General features: G+C 42.4%; 1 protein-coding gene across 5 annotated transcripts in view; it reads left to right on the top strand.

The window, feature by feature from the left end:
• Positions 1-20,388, top strand: part of ppp1r12a (protein phosphatase 1, regulatory subunit 12A) — a 42,467-nt gene extending 22,079 nt beyond the window's left edge. Inside the window, exons 4-27 of one of the 5 annotated variants that reach the window (XM_026362368.1) lie at positions 2,786-2,945; positions 4,131-4,275; positions 4,360-4,434; positions 4,612-4,703; positions 4,813-4,970; positions 5,134-5,255; positions 7,056-7,280; positions 7,459-7,556; positions 7,814-7,927; positions 8,745-8,897; positions 9,390-9,554; positions 10,340-10,495; positions 11,699-11,789; positions 12,073-12,243; positions 12,359-12,512; positions 13,757-13,878; positions 14,030-14,095; positions 15,475-15,491; positions 15,588-15,696; positions 15,850-15,954; positions 16,048-16,095; positions 17,078-17,128; positions 18,110-18,121; positions 19,933-20,388. In XM_026362368.1, coding sequence (XP_026218153.1) covers positions 2,786-2,945; positions 4,131-4,275; positions 4,360-4,434; positions 4,612-4,703; positions 4,813-4,970; positions 5,134-5,255; positions 7,056-7,280; positions 7,459-7,556; positions 7,814-7,927; positions 8,745-8,897; positions 9,390-9,554; positions 10,340-10,495; positions 11,699-11,789; positions 12,073-12,243; positions 12,359-12,512; positions 13,757-13,878; positions 14,030-14,095; positions 15,475-15,491; positions 15,588-15,696; positions 15,850-15,954; positions 16,048-16,095; positions 17,078-17,128; positions 18,110-18,121; positions 19,933-20,019 — 2,696 coding nt within the window. In that variant the 3' untranslated portion in view covers positions 20,020-20,388. Of the gene's footprint in view, positions 1-2,785; positions 2,946-4,130; positions 4,276-4,359; positions 4,435-4,611; positions 4,704-4,812; positions 4,971-5,133; positions 5,256-7,055; positions 7,281-7,458; positions 7,557-7,813; positions 7,928-8,744; positions 8,898-9,389; positions 9,555-10,339; positions 10,496-11,698; positions 11,790-12,072; positions 12,244-12,358; positions 12,513-13,756; positions 13,879-14,029; positions 14,096-15,474; positions 15,492-15,587; positions 15,697-15,849; positions 15,955-16,047; positions 16,096-17,077; positions 17,129-18,109; positions 19,756-19,932 lie in introns of those variants that run through there. The other 4 variants (XM_026362369.1, XM_026362367.1, XM_026362371.1 and 1 more) reach the window with 4 other exon arrangements.
• The last annotated feature ends 3,059 nt before the right edge of the window (positions 20,389-23,447 follow it).

The raw sequence follows: 23,447 nt of genomic DNA, 5'->3' as shown, positions 1-23,447 counted from the left end.
CTTTTTTCAGCTTGCCACAGTGGCTCACTATGTCACGATGGCTACCATGGAAACTACTCAGGAGCTGATTTTACCAGTACTGAGTTATCTGAACAAAAAGTCTTCACCAGCAGAGAAACGGTACTAGAGCTACATCAACCTCCACCAACCTGGCCTGAGACAATAAATGCCATAACTCCATCTCCTGTTGCGAACTATCTCCCAATGTTTTGCTTTCATTGTGGCATGCATTCAACTGGTGACAGATCAATGTTGTTCTCAAAGAAAAATATATATAAATAAATGTGAAAATGCCTTAATGGATGCAAAACTAAACATGTATGTTAATTTCACATGTTCAGTCTTCACTCAACCAATCTAATGAAAACCTTTTCATTACGTGCACATTATGTATGGTCAAATATGACATTTAATTAACCATGAATGCAGACCTGCATAAAACTCCACTGAAGAGTGAATTTGCAATGATCCTGATCCTGAGGGCAGCTGCAGACAATTCACAGCTCAGTTCTCTATGCTAGAGGTAGCAGGCAGCATTATGCAACTAGCTGTTGCATAACACTTCAGTTTGTTGGTAATGTGATTTTTCTCTTCTCAAAGACATACCAGTCACAGGGTTAAACTTGTTACCAACCTGCCATGATCTCTTTTTGTCAGGGCCAACCTTCTAATTCTCTTGCTGACCTCATTGGGTCAAGTGACTGGACAGCCCTGCTGCTCATCTAAACTTCTCCATCACCTGCTGGTTGATGTAAGGGGCTGATGGAGGGCAACCTCACAAATGTTGCTGAAACCCTGTCTCAAGTTGCGAACAGTACAGCTCAGGGGACATGGGGTAATTTGGACTAATCTGCAGCAGCTTTCTCTTCAGTTTGGATAAATTACTTGTTTCATCTTTGTTTTGGCAGACTAACCTCAGGGGGATCCTGGTGCTCACTTTAAGCTAGATCTCTGTATGTATGTATGATTTTGCCTCAAATTCTATAACTATATAACAACTAAGGTGCAAGGCAAGTCCTTTTTTGGTCTATTAGATTTTCTTTCTCTTTTCAGTGCTTGGATAGAGGATGTATTGTGCTGTTCTTTTCTGTTGTAAAAACTCAGCTTTGAACTCCTGCCAACTCTTCCACTTGGCTCTTGTTTGGTAGTCCTACTTAAAGGCTGTCAGATTCCCTGCTTTTTATAGAAACAGGGTAGGCTACTTCTCCAGAGACCAAGGGGTGTTGCCATACGTGGTCAACTCCCATTCTCTACATTAAGTGAACCGTGCCATGAAGTTTAGGTTGGTTTCTACTATAACAGGGGTGCACTGTATGTGATCATACTCGTCATGTGGTGGTGGATTTACATTGTGACAGCTCATTTCTGTGGTTTGAGTTACGTTATTAGAGCTATACAAACATGGGACTCTGTTCTCTTAATGCATAAAATAATGCTCAATAATGCTCAATAATGTCACTAATTAAAATAAAATTCCTGCGACTTTGTCATTTCTGTAACCTTAAAAAATGTACTGGTCCACCAGTCTATCCCAAAGTCACTGTGTTTGAAATGAAACTTGAAATCCAGTCAAACATAAAGTCAGATGTTGAGTCATTCTCTCCTCATTTGGTTTCACTTTTGCATACTACATCTCTCTATTCCTCTCAATGAGCATCATGTCCAGTCTTACACAAGTCAGAATGTCACAGTTGTGTTACTCAGTTTCAGCCTGTGTTCGTTTTCTTAGGCCTGTTTTCAGAAATTTGAAGAAGCAGAAATCAGAAGTGGCTCAGTGCCTTTGTTTGAGAATCAGGTGTCCTCTTTTTGTTTAACAGATCTCCTTGTCGTCTCTAGCTACTTGTGGATGAACCTCTGGGTAATGTTAGACTTTTCCTCTGCATGCCCTTTATGTAAGGCAGCCTCGCAGACAGAGATGTCCTCTTTCATTGGTTTGAAAGCTTCAGGCAGTCTTTTAGTTGTCTAGAGTGTCGGGAAATGAATGATGCATCCTTGGGGTAGAGGAAAAACTATAAGATCAGCTGAAGTTTTGGCTCCTACACCTGAGCACTTCTCGGATCACTGTTTATGTAGCGCAGCATAGTTAACAGTCAGCTGACTAGTCGATGGCTTCAGCAGCAGCACATTTCAGCCTGTCTCATGTTCCAACCAGGTGTCAACAAGACAATGCAGGCCTGTTTTTACTGCTGCCTTGCATGCAGCATATAGCTTAGATATATTGCCTCACTTAACTAGCTGAGGCCTGTATGTTTGCAACAACTAATTCATTGTCAGATTGACAGAATATTGGAACAAGACTGTTTGTCTAAGTAGAATACTTTAAGTGCTTTACAGCACACTCTAGTGTTTAAAGAGGTTGTCAGAGCAGTGTTATTCTCCTCCTGTAGAACCAATGGATTGTCTCAAGGCCTGGCTCAGTAAATGTAAGCAGGTGCATGGGTTAGATCTTTTGTAAAAGAGACTTGTCACAGCTGTCATTATCACTGCATTATTACAACAGTGTTTAATTTAAGATTTATCTCATGACTATTTATTGAAATATTTTCCCTCTGTCCACAGCCACAGACTAATGTGATGTATTCCAAACATTTGCATACCTTTCTGTAAATGTAAGACAAGTGGCACTGATAATAAAGATGCTGTTGTAACTGTGTCTCACTCATGTTCTTACTGTGTCTGTAAGTGTTCGGTGTTACAGCTGGCAGCTTGTTCCTCAGTACTGTAGCAGGTAATCCTGCATGCAGTAATGCAGCAATGACAGTATCGGTCTCCTCTGTCTCATCAGGGGTGGATATCGAGGCAGCCCGGAAAGAGGAGGAGCGGGTCATGCTGAGGGATGCCCGGCAGTGGCTCAACAGTGGCCAGATACAAGACATCCGGCACGCCAAGTCTGGAGGAACAGCACTTCATGTGGCTGCTGCAAAGGGATACGTCGAGGTTTTAAAGTAAGCAGTGTGTCACTAGTAGACTGAGTGTGAACATGTTGTTTTTCATCACTAATCACCCTTAGCTCTGGTTCCTTGTTCTAATAGCTTGTTGTTACATAAAGCCAGTATGTTAAATTATAAAAGTATTGTACACTGAGTTTATTTGCTTATTCCAAACATGTCTTAGTTTTAGTAGTGAACAGCTTCACTGCTCGATGATACGAACTGCACCCTCCTGTCCATCTGGTCTGGGAAGCCAGCCAGCACTCTCTACTGCCATAGATAGCTCTAAGATCTCTAATGTTTAGTGCAACAACCACACACAAGACAGGGATCTGAATGTTTTCCCATAAAGGCTGAAATATTAAAGTTTAAATTGTGCATCATCTTTTAAGGCATGATTAAGATTTTCAGATTATGTTTTTAGGGGGTGGACTCCGTATATCTGTAGAAATCTGACCTAGGGTTACAACGCTGACGCACTTGTAAATAGCCTGGAGTCTGGCAGCACCTTGAAAGACTAGATTTAGAGCTACTGCTGTGGACAATATTGCAATTTGCAATATAATAAACAGTATAAAGAGTCTACTTCACATGATATAATATAACCTACCATGAATATAGTGAATCCAAACACTGCATTTAACTCTTGCAACTAAATTCTACATGAGTAGTTCAAAGGGACAATCACCGCTCATTCTGGCTGCTGCACCCCCCCCACACACACACCCTGAACACAGCTGCATCAGGACTTGCAGCCACAGGAGAGAATATTCACCGACAAATTTTAGTGACTCACATAATGTAAAGTTGTTAACGCGAACCACAAAGTGAAATAAATTGGTCACTAGTGATTTTATTTTTAAGTTCCTAAATCCAGTGACACAGCAGCTAAATTAGCAACACTGCACAATGGAAAGTCATGTGACCGTACACCTAGTAATGCTTTACTGCCTAAATAGAGATTGACTGGTCATCTTTTCATCAGAAGTGTAGATAGACAGACAGAGAATATGTTGTCATTCCCACATATTTATTTAATTCTATTACAGCCTTTTGCAATTACAAAATCTCATAGGCTAACATCGCAAATCCCATTAGATTAATTGTGCAGCTAGTTAATTCAGAGAAAACCAGATTTGCTCATTCTAAAACATTTTTGGTTCCCCTCCCTCTCACTCTGCCCTCTCCTTCACTGTGCAGGCTTTTAATCCAAGCAGGGTATGATGTAAATATTAAGGACTATGATGGCTGGACTCCTCTACATGCAGCATCACACTGGGGGAAAGAGGAGGCATGTAGGATACTCGTGGAGAATCTGTGTGACATGGACCTCATTAATAAAATGGTGAGTCACTGGACCTGCCGGTGAGTGTTTTCATTAAGCGCTGTTTATGTTTTAGATGACTTTTGTTTCATTGCTGTTCTTTAGGGCCAGACCGCTTTTGATGTAGCAGATGAAGATGTACTGGGATACTTAGAAGAACTACAAAAGAAACAAAATCTGGTGAGTGAGTGTGGCTGCTGATTGGATATGAGCTCAATACCTGCAGAAAACAACTTTGTTTGCACTCTTAAAAGTAGATAAATTTTAACAATTCAGTCAGGTCTTTAATTGAAAATGCACAGTTCTCATTTTGTCCAGGATCTCTTTTCTTCTGCTGATGTTTTTTATTTATTTCAGCTGATGAATGAGAAGAAAGATGTAAAGAAATCTCCTCTAATTGAAACGACAACCACTGGGGATAACAACCAATCACTGAAACCACTCAAGAGGTAAAAAAGAAAATCAAACCACTTGATGATTATTAACACGCCGGCAGCACATCATAACTGTGTGTTGTTGTCATCTTCACCTTGTGTTCTCACTGCAATAATGTTACAGCAAAGAAACACTGCTTCTGGAGCCAGAAAAGAGCGCCCCACGCATCGAGACCTTAGAACCAGAGAAGGTGGATGAGGAAGAGGAGGGGAAGAAGGACGAGTCAAGCTGCTCTAGTGAGGAAGAGGAGGAAGAAGACTCGGAGTCGGAGAATGAAGCAGGTGCTGTGTGTCCTGTTTTAGACTTCACACTAAAACTAAAGTATTTACTGCTGCTTTCTACCACAGTATGTTCAGAAAGAGTCTAAAGGTTTGAACACGTGTATTATTTTCGGAACATTTTCATGCATCTTTGTTGCCTCATTCTCTAAACTCTCTTCTTCAGACAAGAGCAAGCCTTCTGCATCGGTGAGCAACAGCACAACACCTGCTCCAACCGGCATCAGTACTTCATCTCCAACTAGTCCAACCAACCAGGTGACAACCCCCACGTCGCCAGTAAAGAAGGTATGACGTAGTAATATTTCTCATTCTACTCTGTGCATACACATTATTTACACAAGTAAATAAAGTTCAACATCTGTTTCGTTTTTCTCCACGTTGAAAACAGCAAATGTAATTTCACAGTCAGCTGAAGATACTGAGGGTTTTACATAAATGAGTTTTTCACTTCAAGCTCCAGGCCATAACTCAAATTTAAATGGCTTCTGACTGTGATTGGCTTTTCGTGTTGCAGCACAGTGAGAACACGGAGCTGAGAAACACAGAAGCCCTGAGAAGGAGTTCTCAGTAGTTGTTGCTGGTGTTCAGTAAATGTGGCAACAATAAATGGTGGCTTGTTCTGGGTGCAGTTAATAGTTAGTTATAAGACTCTGAGAGGAGTCTAGAGTGTGCTGAGTAGTGGATCAGGTTGGTTGTCGAGAATAAACCCAGGACTTGCATGCTAGCATTTTGTTTGTTGGTTTGTTTTGAGTCTGCTGCCCTCTGCTGGAAAAAATTAGGCCAAGCATTCAACTAAAATGAGCCTGCTAACATTTTCCAAGGACATGGCTTTCACAAAATATTTTTGTGACATAATGTTCAGCTACATTTTGAAATAAACTCATTCCACACTCTGGAGGGTACTTCTGGGTCTGCACCCTTTATACATTACCCTGCTGAATGTCTTTTTTTCTGCTTCTTTTCTTCAATGATCTTCTAGATCCAAACCTGTTCTCAACCTTAAGGCTCACACCTCACAGTGTCTTCTGTATAACGAGAGTGAACAAACCATACTAGGTGTTTTTTAGATCCTTAACTACCTACTGAGAACAGTAATGCTGGTCACCCCTCAGCTGGCAGAAAGCATTGTGTGGTGTGAATAAGCCCTAAAAATCTGTCTTTGCCATAAAGTGTGTTTTTCTTTTGCTGTAGCTTCTGTCTTATTCTGGCTTCTGTCTTTTTCTCCGTCTCACCCTCTCTGTCCTCCTCCCTGCCTTCCCTCCCACCCTCTCTCTGCATCTTCCTCATCCTGGGCTCTTGTCTTGGTTGGCTTTAGTTTGATTATATTACTCCCCTCATGCCTGTGGCGGAGCCAGGCTGTCCTGCATTGTGGCGTCAAGGCTTGCGCAAAACTGGCATTTCTCTTGTGCCCAAAAAAACTATGGTGAGGCATTGGTGTGCACCAGAGTTGTTGTCTCATCCTACATGCACCTGTGCACTGATGAAGTACTTAACACCCTCCCTCTAACCACCCTGGCTTGATCCAGCCGATGCTGGTTGAACCTTCCTATCACGGACTTACATTAATCAACTTTACATGGTGTTGTTGTCACTTAAAAAAATAAATGCACTGTCCTACTTGTGCCTTCACCTCTTCTGTGGGCTTCTGTGTTTTGAATGACTTGTCGTCTTCTGATTGTCATGAAAATGTTAATGTGGTCAGTGTTTGTGTGAAAACTATAATTTGGACTCTAAACTCCCAACAAATTTAAGACACGTCACCACCCTGCGTTACGATCATTAGTCATTTTCTTTTGTACAGCATGTACGTGGGTATACGTTTTATAGTTCAGTAGTGGTCTTGGATATCAGGTAAAGGTCAAGTTGTGTATGTTTTTAATCTGAACCAGGTGTGATTGTATCTCTTAACTGGCATGTCCTCTTCCTGTCTCATCATTTAAGTCTAAACAGCTGACTACTTGACCAGTGTTTTGATTTGATTTGTGTGTGTTACTCACCAAAATTAATATACATCTCATTTAACATCTTTAGACTTCAAACTGTTTAACTTTGTGAACATTAACACTGCCCAATACTTTCTCTCAGGTCATTCAACCTGCTGCAAAGGTCTCAACTAAAGTCGAGGAGGAGAGGAAGGACGAGTCTCCAGCATCCTGGCGTCTAGGTTTGAGGAAGACTGGCAGCTACGGGGCTTTAGCAGAGATCACGGCTACCAAAGAGGCTCAGAGAGAGAAGGACACCACTGGGGTGATGCGCTCAGCCTCGAGCCCTCGCCTCTCCTCATCCTTGGACAACAAAGACAAAGAAAAGGTTGGTAATCGCAAATACATTTAGTGTTGCGGTGAATGTTTCAGGGCACTGGGTCACTAGGGTACACAGTAGCAGATCAGAGGGTCTGGGGTCTAAAATTTGTTTGATGTTACCATAAAATGCTTTAATGCCAACTTGGATTATTTCAGTGTTAAGTTGAAAGTTCATCTGCCTACAGGAAAAGGACAAAGGAACCCGGCTTGCCTATGTGACCCCCACCCCCAGCGTCCCCAGGAGACTGGCCAGTACTTCAGACATTGATGAGAAGGAAAACAGGTGAAGCCCTGCAGCCGGTGGCTCTGTACAGACATGCACTGGCATGAGCAGCTCCTGCTGCACTTCTGTGTGTTACAAGCAAAATGCCTCAATGCACTGCATGGGGTGTGTAGGCTTGAGCAGTAGCTTTTGGTTTTGTCATTGTGCAGGAGTTTAGGGTAGAATGTGGAACAACTACAATATTTTAAAGGAACAGCTGTAGTGTCTGTGTGTGTTTGTGGAAACCTGGGGTACTATTGTAGCTTGTGGTTCCCCAGGGACTCTACTGCTCTGATACGTAGTGGCTCCTACACACGGCGGCGCTGGGATGACGACCTGAAAAACAGCGAAGGAAGCACCTCGACCAACCGAACTCCCAGCTATCAGCGCAGGTTAGGCTCTGCTGCAAAACATAAATCTCTGCCAAATCTCCAATCCTTATCCTGCCATCAGATCTCTGCTCCATGAGATCTGATGTGTTTACCCATTACAAGGTTGACTTGCATAGCTTTGGAACTAAAACCACTATATAGACTGAACTGATAGTTTATCTACAGTACATTTTGCTTAGATGATGCTATCAGAGATATATATGTACATGCTTTGATGCAAGGCAGCAGCCACTGAGAGCCATGCATATCTGCCTGATGCTTTTCTCTCACTGCCACAGTGTCTGTTGCATGACTGTACCTGTCCTGTCAGGTTGCTGTGCCACTAAATTTGCATTAGTCAGACATTTTAATAAGCCTAGATACATATCTGACTCCCAGATATCGTAAGTCAAATGAATTCCCAGGGTTGTTGGCACAAAACCTAGACGCGGACTGATGCTGCATTCATGTCGTATGGGAAAATCCTGGATATGAGCCACTTAATTAAATTAACTTGGTTTCCAGTTCTTAAGAAGTTGTCATTCCTAAGAACTGAATAGTGGTTCCAGAATTTTGATCTTGCCAAACAAGGAAACTAAATTTTCATGTATCATATTACAAAAATGATAATTGGAATGTGTCTCAGTGCTACAACACAGTTTAACTCGTCAGCACTCATTTGAGCGGTGTCCAATATGACATGTATGCACCAATAATGTGTCAAAGCTTAATAGTCTGAAATATGAATGTTTCTTATACTGTATCTGTGTGGTGTGTGTGTGTGTGCGCCTCCACTGCTAACATGCCTCTCTCGCCCACTCGCCTGCCAACACACCAGCACGTCCCATACGCTAGCGCTAGGGCGGAGCGGCAGCACGCGGGACGTGCCAGCCAAGTCTTCGTCCACCTCCAGCTTGGACCCTAACACCTGTAATACTAAACCCTGGCAGCCACCCACCTCCCACTACCAGTCTTACAGCATTTACCGCAGGTACACCAGTCTCATCAGGGCTCTACAGTATCTACACCCGCCCGACTGCTCTGCTGAAGTGCCTACCATTTTGTTTTGTGTTCCTCTTTTTACGTTATGATCAAATGAATATTGGAGGAAATAAGTGCTGGTTCTCAATAAAAGTACTTTAATATATTTTTATATGATCTTAAATGACATTTTACCTTATAATCAATTCTTAGTGCAGTTGTTAAGAAAGTCCCTTAATCTTCCGGAAATTTCTTAGGTTGATTTAAATGACTGTCCTAAAATGCAGCAATACAGTAAAGTTGTAATTCTGTGTGTTTATTATTGAGGTTAAAGCAGATGGGGGATTAGTGCTGCAGATGGTTCTAATGTTTTGGCCCCCACGTTTATGTAAATGGGGCCGAAATGATCAGTGATCACAGCATCTAGACGTCAGTTGCTGTGTAATCACACAGATCTACTGGCATCTCACTCCGTCTTACTGGCAACTCTTTTATCCTACAGCGGCTCTTTTGGCAGAAGACACGAGGACTTGAGCTCCTCGACCACCACCTCCTCCACGACCACGACCACCTCCTCATCTGTTACCTCGCCCACAGGCCACCGCAGCCTGCTCTCCAGCTTGGGCTCCTCCTCTACCCGCACTGGCTCCACCAGTCTCACCAGCAGGTGCGTGAACAAGGCCACAGGTTGTAGGAATGTGACAAGCATGCAGAAAATGAAATGCATATATAAATATTAACACATGCAAATGTTACATACCAGTGTAATATATTATTAAATGTTGTTGAATTTTAACAAAGCATTTATCAAATCACATTTCTGTACTCAGCTGACATGAACCAAAGTTCAGTTAATTAGATATGATGGTCCATGTGGACATAATTGTTTTGAGCTGCATGCGGACGTCCACAGGCAGTCTGTCTGTACTACACTACAAAATATTCTACTATAAATTCTTCAGTTTATGCTCTTAAATGTGCCTGAAGTAAGTACGAGTACATTTCTCAGAAAACAACACATTGAAACAGAATTGATTAGTCCAGCTTCGTTAAAAAATAAAAAATCTATAGTAGTTGGAAAAAATAAGGACGTGGATCTCTGTTGCTATGGTTACTTGACGTGGAACAAATACAGCGATATGTGAAACGGATTTTAACCACTTTCTGTAATATCAGGCAGTTATTCTGTGGTATAACATCACAATCTATGAGTTTACATCTATTAAAGGTGGCTAGTTACTAAAAGTTTAACAATGTAGTGGCGTAAAAGTAACTTCAAATGTAAATACTTGAGTAAAGTGCCTCACTATTATACTTGGGTACAGTACTTATTGTACTCGATTACCACCTCTGTGTCTATGGTATTTACACTATCTGTCCTTTATAATGGCCGTCAGCAGACAAACTGCTTCTCTTGAATTCCCGCTGTTTTTGTGAACTGTGTGTAAACAGGTACTGGTCAGAGGAGAGTGCAGAGAGAGAAAAGGAGAAGGAGAAGGAGTCTGCTGCAGTCATCCCCACTATAAACACTGGCTCTACTACAACCACCACCACATCTACCACTACCACCACTGGCACTGGCACTATCACTGGCTCTGAACGGCGCAGGTAACACACACACAACCTCTTATAGATGTTAAAGTAAATCAATTTTATACTTACTCTTCTACTGACATATAATAATACAAGAAGTTGGATTTCAGTACACGATATACAGCAACATCTAAAAGATGATGCTGCCTCTTTCACTTAGACAGCCATCCAGATGCATTTCCTGTGTTTGAGAACAGGGTGTGTGCATGTATCATTTTCTGCTCTGTACACAAAGCGTGGAAAGGGCAGCGAGTTCCTGTGTGTCTGTCCGTAAGAACGGGAGTGTGCGTTTGCACGTGTGTTTGAGTAAGGCCAAGTGCACGTCTTCCTGCTGCAGTGCTGAAATAAGCCACCTGTAATGGTGGGAGTGGAGCGAGGCCGTTTCAGAGCCTGGACTGCTCCAGCGACTTCTCCTTATAAGGAAGGTGGGCAGAAGCTGCACATTTTCCTCAAGGCCAAGGCTCCACTCTGCACTGACAGTTCATACTTCTGTGTGGCCAACAGAGGCCATGCTCCAGACTCTGATAAAGTGCCAGAATAGCTGATGGTTTTGTTCTCCCACATTGCATTGCCTGTAGAGGCTGATGTTGTTCTAGAAAGAGGTTAAACATGGAGATTCAAACCCTGTTTTAGTGCAGCTTTACCTAACACAAACATTTTCCAGGAATATCCTGCTTCACGTATGTTCATTTGACATGAACACCTGAGTTTATCTGCTGGAAAGTGAAAGCGGCCGAACACAGTGACAATCTCAGTTTGGCCACTGACGAGCTCTGTTGTTAATGCTGAGGAGAGATCATTATTTCAGCACTTTCCAAACTTTTGTAAAGTGGAGCAGCAAACTTACAAGCGACTTTGCGTTACCTTAAGGCACTAACTGCTATATAAATACACACATGCCACATAATCCACAGCCCTGACAGTTTCCAGATATATTTATGAACAAACCTTGACACTCTCCCCAGTAATATGCACTTTTTAAATATTATTTTAGCTGCATAGGTTGGCAAAGAGTGAAAGGGAAGAATGCAGGGCATGTTCAGTGGGTAGAGTGTGAGTGAGGGAAGTACTTCTTTATTTATTTGATGTACAGTCTAGTCCTTAAGTGCACTTTAATTTCAGTCTGTGTTTGAGAATTGCAATAAAGAAATCTAATCTAATCCCTAAAATGTTGCCTTTATTGCCAAATTAACCCTCTATGTGTTTTTCTTGTGTCAGGTCATACCTGACGCCAGTGCGTGACGAGGAGTCGGAGTCCCAGAGGAAAGCTCGCTCCAGACAGGCTCGACAGTCGAGGAGATCCACCCAGGTTAGTTAACCTATAACATATGCGTTGAAATGTTGAAAGTAAATGTTATTATCCCGGTAGAGACTGTACTTTTTGTGTACACAGGCAGCACTTAACGTCTGAGCTAATCATTTTACAAGCTGACAGCATATGAGTTTTGTCCTTTCGGCCACTACTGAGCTCTTACCACGTTTCAGCCGCCAAAATTGAAATGTCACAAAGCACCTCTTCTAATTTTAACTTCTTACTGCAGATTGTGGTTATAAAGTTTTTAAAAATTAGGTATGTTACTCTCTTCTTCCAGGGTGTGACACTGACAGACCTGCAAGAGGCTGAGAAAACAATCAGCAGGAGTCGTCCTATAAAGACCCGTGAAGAGGAGAAGGAGGAGAAAGAGAAGCAGGACAAGGAGAAGCAGGAAGAGAAAAAGGAGACAGAGACCAAAGAGGACGATTACCGATCGAAGTACATCGAGGTACACGTCTCCTTTTTCTAATAACTTTCCCAAGGCATGTCACTGTAACTTCAGTCGTTTACATCTGGAGTATTTGACTGCTCTGTGACCTCTTCCCCTCCTCTCTTCCTACCAGCGTTATCGGCCTTCTTCTTCCTCCTCCACCTCCGCTATTTCCACAGTGAGCACTAGCACCACACTGTCCTCCAGCTCCAGCTCCCTCAATAGGCCCAACAGTCTGACAGGGATCACCTCCTCCTATATCCGTGACTCCAGAGATACAGAAAAAGGTCAGTAACTTTCACCATTCAGAATCCAAAAGAAAAAACTTCAACAAGTGCTTTTTCCTTAAAATTAATTTCAAAGCCGTTTTATCTTGACACCGATCTTGTTAAAGTGTGTGCATTTAAAAATGTAGCTCTGCAAGTGCTTATTTTTGTCCTCTTTTTGTTGTTCTATGTTTGGCCTTCATGTTAAACGGTAACCCTAACTCAAACTAGGCAGCTGTTCAGAAATAATGTCTATGAATATAGTTCAAGGGTGTTAAAGGATCAACCGTGATTTTGCATGTTTAAATCAAACAACTACCATCTGCTTACACCTTCTGTTAGTCGTCTTTTACCACAACATGCTGCTATATTTTAGTGTTTGGAATAGTTTTTCAAGCTTTGAAATCTCAACTCTTAATAAGGATTTATTAGGTTATAAGGTTTACATTTATATCTTTAAGTTACATTCTACCAAACTTGTATGATGCAACTTGTTTTTACTAAAGTACACTGAAACCCATTCCCTTTAAAACTAATGCTACTTAATTCTAGGTGATTCAACAACATGCTAGCATTAGATCATGATTATGTCTATTTAGACATAATCACCATCAAGTAGCGCCACGTTAAAAGATGCTAAAAGCTTCTTTTAGGTAGCTTAACTCTAATTACACTGTAACAGTAATAATATAAATCCATGGAAGCACAACATGCAGATTCATGACTGCTAATCTCCACCTGATGCTGGTATCTGTTGCCACAGGTTAACATTCACATGTGTGGTAAACTCCCACATGTTGGTTAAAGGTATTCTGACAGAAAGGGATTGAAAAGGTAGCCTTTTAAATTAAGTCCCTAATGAATAAGTCCATGAACCGTCCCTGGGAAAACAGAGGGCAGCTTTAGTCTGTTCAACTGAAGAAAACACTGACTGCTTTGTTCTCTCACGACCAAAGTCTTTGTTTCCTCTGAACTCGAGCCAAGTCAAGTTGTTGTCCCTGAATGTGTCTTTTGCAGTCAAAGCATTGCCTTGTTTAACCTCAACGTCTCTGGCTTTCAGTTTAAATTCCTGTTAGGATTATCTTATGGGCATTTGCACTGTGGGTTAAAGGGTCAAATTCAGGACAGAGATAAAAACACATGACGAAAGCACCAAATTATACTTGATCTATAGCGATATATTACAGTGTTTACTGTGTCATTTTGTGGCTGAATTACCATGTTAGTATTGTAATTTACCTGTTGCCGGTCTCCTCAATCGACAGAAACGGACAAAAAGGAGGAGGAGAAAGAGGGAGAAGACAAGTCTCAGCCCCGCTCCATACGGGATCGCAGGCGGCCCCGCGAAAAGAGGCGCTCCACTGGGGTCTCCTTCTGGACCCAAGATGTAAGAGACATGCACAGTATTCACTGCAATCCCCGTGAGGTGGATTAGTTCATAACATTTGCACAACCCCAAGTTGTTCCTCTGTGATCATCTGGAAAGCAAGAGGTGGAAGCTGAATGTAGTCCTTATGTCTCTTTTAAAACAATCCCAGGGTGATGAAAATGACCCAGATCAGCAGTCGGACTCAGAGGAGGGCAGCACCAAGGGAGAGCCACAGGTAACTCGGCACAGACTCGCACACAAAAAGTAATAAAACTGACTTAAAGATGAGCCCTTGTTTCTTGACTTCCATTTGATTTTTGCTCTTCTGCATTTATTTTTTATTCTGGTCCTTTCTCGTGTGTCCTCATGTAGTCGAGGCCAAGCAAGTTCACTAGTCTTTGATATTCCCCACCCTGCCCCGTACTTCTATCATTTCCTCCCTTGCTACTTATCTTTCTTTCTCACCATCTGCAGCCTTTGAATTTTTATAGTTCCCTGTTCTCCCATCTTCTGGTCATTGTCTGGTTGCTGAGGTGACCTTACAAACCAAAAGCAGTCGCTGCCATAAATCAGTAGGATTTCAAAACATGCAGACACAACAGAGGCAAGGAAGTCTGGGCCATTAGGGTCAGAGCACACACTTGAATGAGATGGTGGAGAGCTTTTCCTATTGGTATTTGGCATTGTTGCCAGTCTGCTGGATGTCAACAGGTTGTATATATTCTAGTTATTGGCATAAATAATCCCAATGAAATTCATTCTTACTGTTTGTACAGTCAGGACAGAGATAAAGACAGACAGGACAGGCAGCCATCAGATACGTTAGGACAGTCTAGAGGGAGGAGCAGCAACATAGCACTGAATAGGAAAAAGGCAATTATCCCTACATGAAGCTGTAGAAGTGTACAGGAAAAGCTTTTGAGTCTGTTACATGTATACAAACATTTATTTCCAAAGACTCTTCCCCTTTCACCTCCCTAGATCAAAATCTAGATTTGAGTTTGGAAATATGAGAAAAGTACTGGAGTTGTTTCTGACTGGGAGATGAGACATTAAAAACATGAATCAAAACTTTGTGATTCATCGGCATCGGCTACTACCTGCTACATGATGCATCGCTCCATCTGGATGTTTATCTGCTCAGCTATACCTCATGTTGACCACTTTCCTGGAGGGCTCTAATGACGTCTTGACTCAGATCGTAGCATTGTTATGTCACCGCCCTCCGTCTGCCACAGGAAGCTGACTGCAATTTCAAAATAGCTGGAAGTTCGACCCTCCAACCTGACCTCCCTATCTGATGTCTGGCTCCATTCTCAGGACCGCTGCTGTGGCACTGCAATAACACAGCAGGCCTGGAGGTGCAGCAGCCCTCAAGGCTCTGGCTGACATGGCAGCTGTTGAGGGATTAGTGTGTGTATATATTAGCATGAAGAGCAGTTTGTAGGAGGCTGATTGCATGGGAGTGAAGGTCAGAAAGTGAGACACACAGAGGAGGATGTAGTCTAAAAGAAACAGAACTGGTTACATCTCCCAGTGCAGTTTTGTTTTTTCATACTCATGTATTTCTCGTGCACAAACATTAACACTTTGTGTTTTTAATGTTTCTTACAGAGCGACAGATTGTCGAGGTACGTTTAACCCCTTTATAATTCACCTCCTCTATTGTGATATGTCTCTGTGTTTCTAAAACATTTGGTTATAATGAAAAATAAATATATTTACAGCTGCAGGAATGAGAGTACTTCGTCTTTAGATCGCAACGACACAATTTTTAACCGTAGCTATGAGAGCCGGAGGCGATGGGACAGAGACGACACCACCGACTACAAGAAGGTAAATGTTTAGTGGTTTACTAAACAACTTTTGTATAAACTTCTGTTTCTGATGTGATATTATTATTATCAAAAATGATAAAAAAATAATACGAACAGTATATGATTGTGGATCTGCTTGTAACTGTTTGGATACGTTCGCTCCTTTCCTCAGCTCTACGAGCAGATCTTAGCTGAAAACGAGAAGTTGAAGGCCCAGTTACGTGACACAGACCTGGAGCTGGCTGACTTGAAGCTACAACTAGAGAAGGCCACACAGGTACACTGAACTCACGCTGCTATGAGCTCATGTGTCAACATCTTAATAAGATAATTACAGTGTCTGATGCGTTGGGTTGCTTTCTCATTGCAGAGGCAGGAACGCTATGCTGAGCGATCACAGCTTGAGATGGAGAAAAGGGTAATGACAGCACAAATTTAATAATTCACCTCTATTACGTCCTTTGTTCAACAACCTCATGAACTCTAGAGATATATAGACCTGAGAAATCATAATGTTGTTTTGATAAATGTGACCAACGAACGTCACAGTAACGCTGCCAATGACTTTATGTCTGAAGGTAACAAGCAGGCCCCAATATCATCTGGGTGGTGGTATGATCTTCCCCTGAGTTTTTGTGTCAGTCTCCTCTCTGCTGCTGGCTGTCGTCTCACACATACCCTTGTAGCCGGGGTCAAAGGGACTTCCTCCCTCCTTGCCACCCAGAACACCGCCATTTTCTCTTTGCCACCTATTTTTGTGAAACTCAGAAGCAGCGTGTGGTCACCACTTTTCGAGGCTGCCGACTTTGTTATTTCTGTGTGTGTGAAAGTGTGTTCATGTCAGTTTGTCCCAGAACTTTAGAGATTACAGTTAAGTTGTTTTTGAAAGAACATGTGCATGTGTTTCCATGCTTTTTGTCACTCATTTGGGAATCAAGCTGCGGCCAAATTTCAATATATACCAACTAATCCCCCAGTTAATGAAACTAATCTGTATTTAAATCCATTCTATAACCCTGAACCGCATTTCATTCGTTATCCATGTCATTTGTCCTCACAGCTTATTTATGATACATTTCCTGTTTTTATACCATCCTGGCATCTTCATGAGTCATTAACTTACCGTCCAACAGAGCCTCTGAACAACATCCCCTCCTTGATTCATTCCACCTTTGGACAGTCTTACCTGTACATCATACATCACTGAATGTGTTGGTCTGAACTGGCTGTTGCTTGCAGACACCACCTCACATCTCATGCGTGTGTTCAAATTGTGTGCTGTCGCTACACAATCACTCTTCTGCACCTTATTTCATTCAGTGTGTAGAGCCGACACTTGTTTTCTTCTAATATAAGATGCCGTGTTTTCAGACTTTAACCTGCTGTCCTTCATCCAACAGGAAAGAAGAGCTCTAGAAAGGAAGATTTCTGAGATGGAGGAGGAACTCAAGGTACTGCCACACACTGTCACACATATCTGTTTAAGCAGGGTTTAGAAGATTTTCATTCATGTCTCACAGCTGGTGTGTAGGTGGTGTGTAGGTAGCCTGTGAGTTTCCCTTTATTTATAAATCCGAGTCAGTTAGGTGCTTGAAGATAAAGTCGGCTTTCATTCAGTTATGACCTTTATGCTCAGAAAAGTCCAGCAGAGTGTAGTGGATGAGGAAAATGCAGCTGCAGTCATTAAATGCAGCATTTTGTGTGTAAATGTCGTTTTTGAACTAAAAGTGCTGAACTGGACCAAATGCACAACATGACTTATTTGTATTGATACTCAACATATTTAAGTCTCGTACAGTACGAAGGTTCTCCTGTCAGACTCTAGAATCACTTCCTGATTCCTGACAGGACACATCTGTACAACCTTTACTAAAATAAGATCTTACATCTGGCTGCTCCTTGGTCACCGTGCCCCCATTCTATCTTATTCTGGTCTCAGGTCAGCTGTCGTAATCTTCTATTGATGCTAAATGTGTCTGTTGTTAGAAGCTGATTGAGGAGAGAGAGGTGGAAACAAAGCCATTAGACTCTAGTGAGCTACAGTTGTTCCCTAGCCGTGATAATGAAGTGTGTTTATTTCTAGGTTGTAGACAGCTGGCTCTTCTTGTCAGTGTCACTGTTCCATTCTACCTACAAGCATCATGCCGAACCGGAAAGCTCTTTATCATTCCTTCGGGTTCCAGAGTCTGTCCCCATTTTCTAACGGTCTTCCTTTTCTGTTTCCTTGTTTCCTTCTCTCGGCCCCTTACCTCTATTAATTTATGCTGTCCTGTCTCTCATTGATCTTTTCTCTTCTAATCTCTTTCTCTAACACATTTCTCCACTTCCTCTTCAACCATTCTTTCACTCTTTTCTTGCCTCCTCCCTCTCTCTCCTTGTTCTCCTCTGTTGTTGTTCTCGTCGTTGTCCCCCACCTCCCCTCCCCCTTGCAGAACCTCCCCCAGGTAAAGCAGGTTCAGGCCCTGCGGCAGGTTAAGGAGCGGCTGCAGGCTGAGAACCGGGCCCTGTCTCGTGTGGTGGCAAAGCTCTCGCAGTCCGCCTGCAGCCAGCTGCCCACCGTTGACCTCTAAGCCACGTCCGTCTGTCCACCATCATCTCCTTTTCCTCTTCCTCCTCTCCGCTCTCTTCTTCCTCACCTTGCCCCTTTTTCCAACCCCATTCTTCTCATGCTCCATTCGCGCTCTGCCTTGCGCCCATACACAGGCAGGTGTCCGGCCGTCCAAGCATCACTGGCTTTGTGAACTCCCCTTTCTGCCCCACTCTGCCTCCCCAGAGCTTTTGTTTGTCAGACTGGGGAGGGTGTCGTTTGTTTTTTACATCAGGACACTTTGCTTTCACGGTACAGGAAGTGTCAGGTGTTTTTCACACCTGTCGACCTAAATTTATCCAACTAATTATCGTGGGTGGAGACTCGGCTGAGGTAAGTATTGTTCAGCAGGTGTCTAAATTGACTCCACACCCGAAATATTACAAAGGTACCGAAAAGGAAAGTGTCGTCTTCGTAGATTCTAGTTGTGATGTTTTGATCACAGGAAGCTCAGTTGTTCCGTTTGGCTTGTTCTGGCTTCTGTGCATGAAGTGGCTTCATCGTTTGTTTACGTCTAGTTTTTTTACTTTTAGTTTTTTTACCCAAAACTTCAGAGACTGAACCGTTTTCTCCCCCCTCCCTCATCTGCACTGGCCCGACTTTAATTTGAACAGATGACATCAACAAAGGGGACGACTGCATGCAGCAGGTTCACTGGTTTAGATTTGACCTGATCAATGGAATAAAAGTATAAAGCAACTCAACTCAGAACATGATCAGATATTTAAACTAGCAGTTGATGGTCATCTGTAATCAGGAAATGAATTGTTTAAATGGGACTGAAATCTCCTAGTGGAGATTCTCAGTGTCGAGCGTATCTGAAAACTGTAGAACATCCTTAGCTGCACGTCCTGTGTTCGTTTTAACAGATATCTGATTCAGAACTTTACATGGTGATATTATTAAATACAATAATAATGTGAGAGTTTAAAATCATATAATGTTTTGTTTTGTGTTGTACAGCATCTGGAAACTGTGATAAACAATGTATTATTCATCATATACATGATATTCCCTAAGATTCAGTTACAGGTTCTAGTCTCCATTTTATTATAGGTCACATAGAAACACACACAAAAAAAGAGTTTAGTGTTTTGGTCACTACTGAGCAGGTGTCAGAGGTTAGTGCTGCCAAAACAGTGAGGGAAAGTAAAGTAAGTGTTAGCATCAGTATTCATATGACAGTAAGCTGCTAGCTCGCTGCTAATGCACAGGATGCACCTCCGTGTCCTCTGGGTCAGTACTTCAGTTTTTATTGTTGTGACGTTTAAGTACACAGAAGAAGTAGTGTGATGCACACATCGTTTCCCCTGACACCTGCCTGTCTCTGCAGACATTTCTATAAGCAGTACGGTTTAAAACCTCTGCTGTGTGTTTTCAGGCTTCTCCTGAGCAGCTGTTCAGGTTCTGCATGGCTTTCTCAGGAACTTTGGTCTGTGGTGTGTCCGCTTTTACTTGTATTGTATCTCTCTTGGAACTTAAAAAAAAAAAAAGGACAAAACAAAACCTGAGATGCTTTGCGACTCCCACGATTGCTTTCACAAGCTGCAATTAACCCTGTGTAAAAGTGGCCTGACTGGTTTGAGGGCGTGTTTCTGTTGAGACTCGTCTAAGCCTCGTTTCTCTCTCTCTCTCTCTTCCCTCTTTCTTTTCTTTATTCCCTTTCAGATGCTCCCAGACTTGAAAGCAGACAACCAGAGACTAAAGGACGAGAACGGAGCACTCATTCGAGTCATTAGCAAGCTTTCCAAGTAGAACAGACCCCCTCCCACCACCACCACCAACACGCCCCATCCTCTGCACCCTCTAGTCCCCCATGGCAGTGACTAATGGAATTGCACATTTAGATATTAATTGCAACAGACATCAGAGACGAGACTCCTTTATTTCTTTTTTTTTTTTCTCCTTTATTTCCTCTCTGCTCCTCCACCACCACAGCATCCATCCATCCATCCACCCCCCCAGTGCCACCTCCCTCGACTGTAATCCACTTGATTGTGTGGCTGCTGTTCTGAGAGAAGCATTGAGTTTACAGAGCAAAAGGAAAAAGAGGGGTGTGTCTGTGTGTGTGTCTGTGTGTGTGTCTGTGTGTGTGTGTGTGTGTGTGTGTGTGTGTGTCCGTGTGTGTGTGTGTGTGGTGTGTGTGTGTGTGTGTGTGTGTGTGTGTCGTGTGTGTGTGTGTTGTGTGGTGTGTTGTGTGTGTGTTCCGTGTGTGTGTGTTGTGTGTGTGTGTGTGTGTGTGTGTGTCTGTGTGTGTCTGTGTGTGTGTGTCTGTGTTGTGTGTCTGTGTGTCTGTGTGTGTGTCGTGTGTGTGTGTCCGTGTGTGTGTGTCGTGTGTGTGTCCGTGTGTGTGTGTGTGTGTGTGTGTGTGTGTGTGTCTGTGTGTGTGTGTCTGTGTGTGTCTGTGTGTGTGTCTGTGTGTGTCTGTGTGTGTCTGTGTGTGTCTGTGTGTGTCCGTGTGTGTGTCCGTGTGTGTGTCCGTGTGTGTGTCCGTGTGTGTGTCCGTGTGTGTGTCCGTGTGTGTGTCCGTGTGTGTGTGTTCAGCATGTCGAAGCGTTGTGGGCGGGGAAGCCTGTGAACTATTTAACCAATAAGCCTTAGTTGTACATAAAGAGCAACACTTGCATCGGCCTCTTCTCTCTCGCTCTCACTGAACAACAGATATTATCCAACACCTGATTTTATTTGTGCCACAGTTTCTTCTTCTTCTTCTTTTATTCTTTTGTTTTCTTTCTGTGTACGTGTGCGGTGCAGTTTCCTCCCTCTAACCCCTCGAAGTGCCACTTTTCCTTCGTACCACCTCCTCGTGGCTTGTTTCTCCTCCTTTTCCCGTCGCCCCCCCCCCACACACACACACACACTCTCACACACTGTCTCCCCCCATTATTGTACCTCTGTGTCTTCCTCCTACAGGGGATAAAATTTGACTTCTCGCTTTAGTGAAATGAGGTGGACCTGGTGGAATTTAAGCTTTCACTGTATGTGCAATATGCATTTTTTTTTTAATGCTTTAATGATGAGTCCATCACGAGTAGGATTTTTCACTCTTCCACTGCTTCATCGCTCACTCTCCTCCCCGACCCCCTTGTTTTTTTTATTTTTATTTTGTTTTTGTTTGTTTTTTTGTAGCGTAGTCGATTTATACTCTGTATTTCTCACTTTGTTTTAGCAGGTACTGAGTGATGCTGTATATACCTGTATGTATTTGTTTGAGACCAGCACATGGCATGCGTTTATGGTTCCCGTCTGTTACTATTAAAAGTATACAAATTCCTGAGGACAAAAAGGTGTGTTTTAATTATTTTCTTTTATAGTCTAAAGACATTGGATACAGAACCATAGAACCCCTCTTACACGGGACGGCTGGCAGTGTTCAGTGCTTTATTTTAAATTTGTTTTTTTCCGGTTTAAAATAAGTGTTCACATAATTGTGAGATTAAAAGAAATCGTTTCACTACATTTCACTTTTATTGTATTCAGTATCTTGGAAGAGTGCTGTTAATTTTGTTTCCAACTTTTAAAGCTGTAGTATTATAGCCAAGGTGTTGTCACTAAAAAAAGGTAAAAAAAAAAAAAAAAAGTAAGAATATCTTAGGTATCGCTAACCCAGTCCATTCTACGATGTCTACATGCACTGTCGATGCCATGTGAGGAGTCTTGATGTCGAGTTAAAGCAAATCACCACCATCAAATATTTCATGCATCTGAGAACATTTTATGCATTTCAGTGGCCTTTTAAGGATATTTTAGTCAAAGAAGTAAGAAAACAAGTCACTGCAGATGGACTGATGACCATTTACTCTGGTTTAGACTTTTGTTTTTTCTTTATTATTTTTTTTTCCGTCATCTTGTAAAATAGGTGTGTGGCTTAATACATGCAAGCTGTGCTGTGACTACCAACCACTGAAGAGTTCATTAAAAATAAACTTGTACATTGTAAAGTTCCCACGTCTCTTTATTTTTCTTTCTTTACAGTGATGGGACAGTGCATTTTAATAATAAATGGATTTTTGACTTGTCTCCCACCTCACACTGTTACACACTGATCTTCTTTGCATGTGTTTATTGGTCATGTATTTGAGTGTCCTGCCCCTGTGTGTGTGGCAGTAGAAGGTCGTTACCTTTCTAACTCATCACTTGTACTAGTAACGAGCTCTGCCTGAGCGTCAGCAGCTGTTGCTGCTCTCAGTTACGCCAGTAGATGGCGCACAGCTTTGCAGAGTGTGACTGAGGCTTCCTCATCTCACACTTTATACTAAAACATGCAGCTCACACACAAACTATAGAAACCTTTCCTGCTTCAAAAGCTCCACAATGCTGTGTTAAAAGAGTCTCTCAGACATTCTGCTCCTCCACTAGCAGCAGTTTGAAGTTCTCCTTCATGTCAGCTGTTGTCTTTTCCGTCCCTGAGCTTCAAATCCCTACAGATGTTTTCATATTTGATCTGTATTTCTATAACGGTGATGATGGAGCTAACTCGTTCTCGTATATAGTGTCAGTAATAAGTCACGGGGCGTGACTGGCCCTCTGAGTCTGTGATGAAGTGCTTCGAGCTTTGGGGATAAGCGCTGGTATCTGCTGTAATTGCCCAGACTCATGCAAAAGTGATTTGCTTTGCTCTTTTCCGTTGCCTCAGCACGTGGTAGAAGTCTGGTTTGTGTCTTCACTGTGACACGGACGAGCAGAAAGTCTTCATCAGGGCCCTGACGGAGGAGAAGGATCATTTAGATGGATTCATGGCCTTATAAACCCTCCATGACAAAGAGGAAAAACAGGACAACAGCAGCTTTGGTGGTTCCCTTAAGTTCTGCTGCAAGGTGGAGCATGTCTGTTAAGAAATCCATCTAATCGTTATAGAGGGTCCCACCTTGTCTGGTTTTAAAGGAACAAACTAATAAGCAGTGATATTTACATTTTTTATTCTGACTTGTTTACAATCATATCTATGTATTTATTAATTACTGTGTGCAGCAGCTGTTGAATCAAGCTACTGGAGCAGTAGTCAGTCCACTAGCAGCCCTCCCTCTCCCTGTTCAGGTATTAAACTTATGGAATTACAATAAATAGGAAGCTATTAAATATAAATAGTTATTGGAATTCTTTATTTTCTTTCTTTCTTTTTTTGGCCTCTTGTGAAAAGTCTCCACTGCAAAATGGTCAAAAGCAGAAAATAGCAGCTCCGT

Source organism: Anabas testudineus, chromosome 23 (assembly GCF_900324465.2).
Source record: "Anabas testudineus chromosome 23, fAnaTes1.2, whole genome shotgun sequence".
Taxonomy (NCBI): domain Eukaryota; kingdom Metazoa; phylum Chordata; class Actinopteri; order Anabantiformes; family Anabantidae; genus Anabas; species Anabas testudineus.
This window is presented reverse-complemented; position numbering and strand designations above follow the sequence as displayed.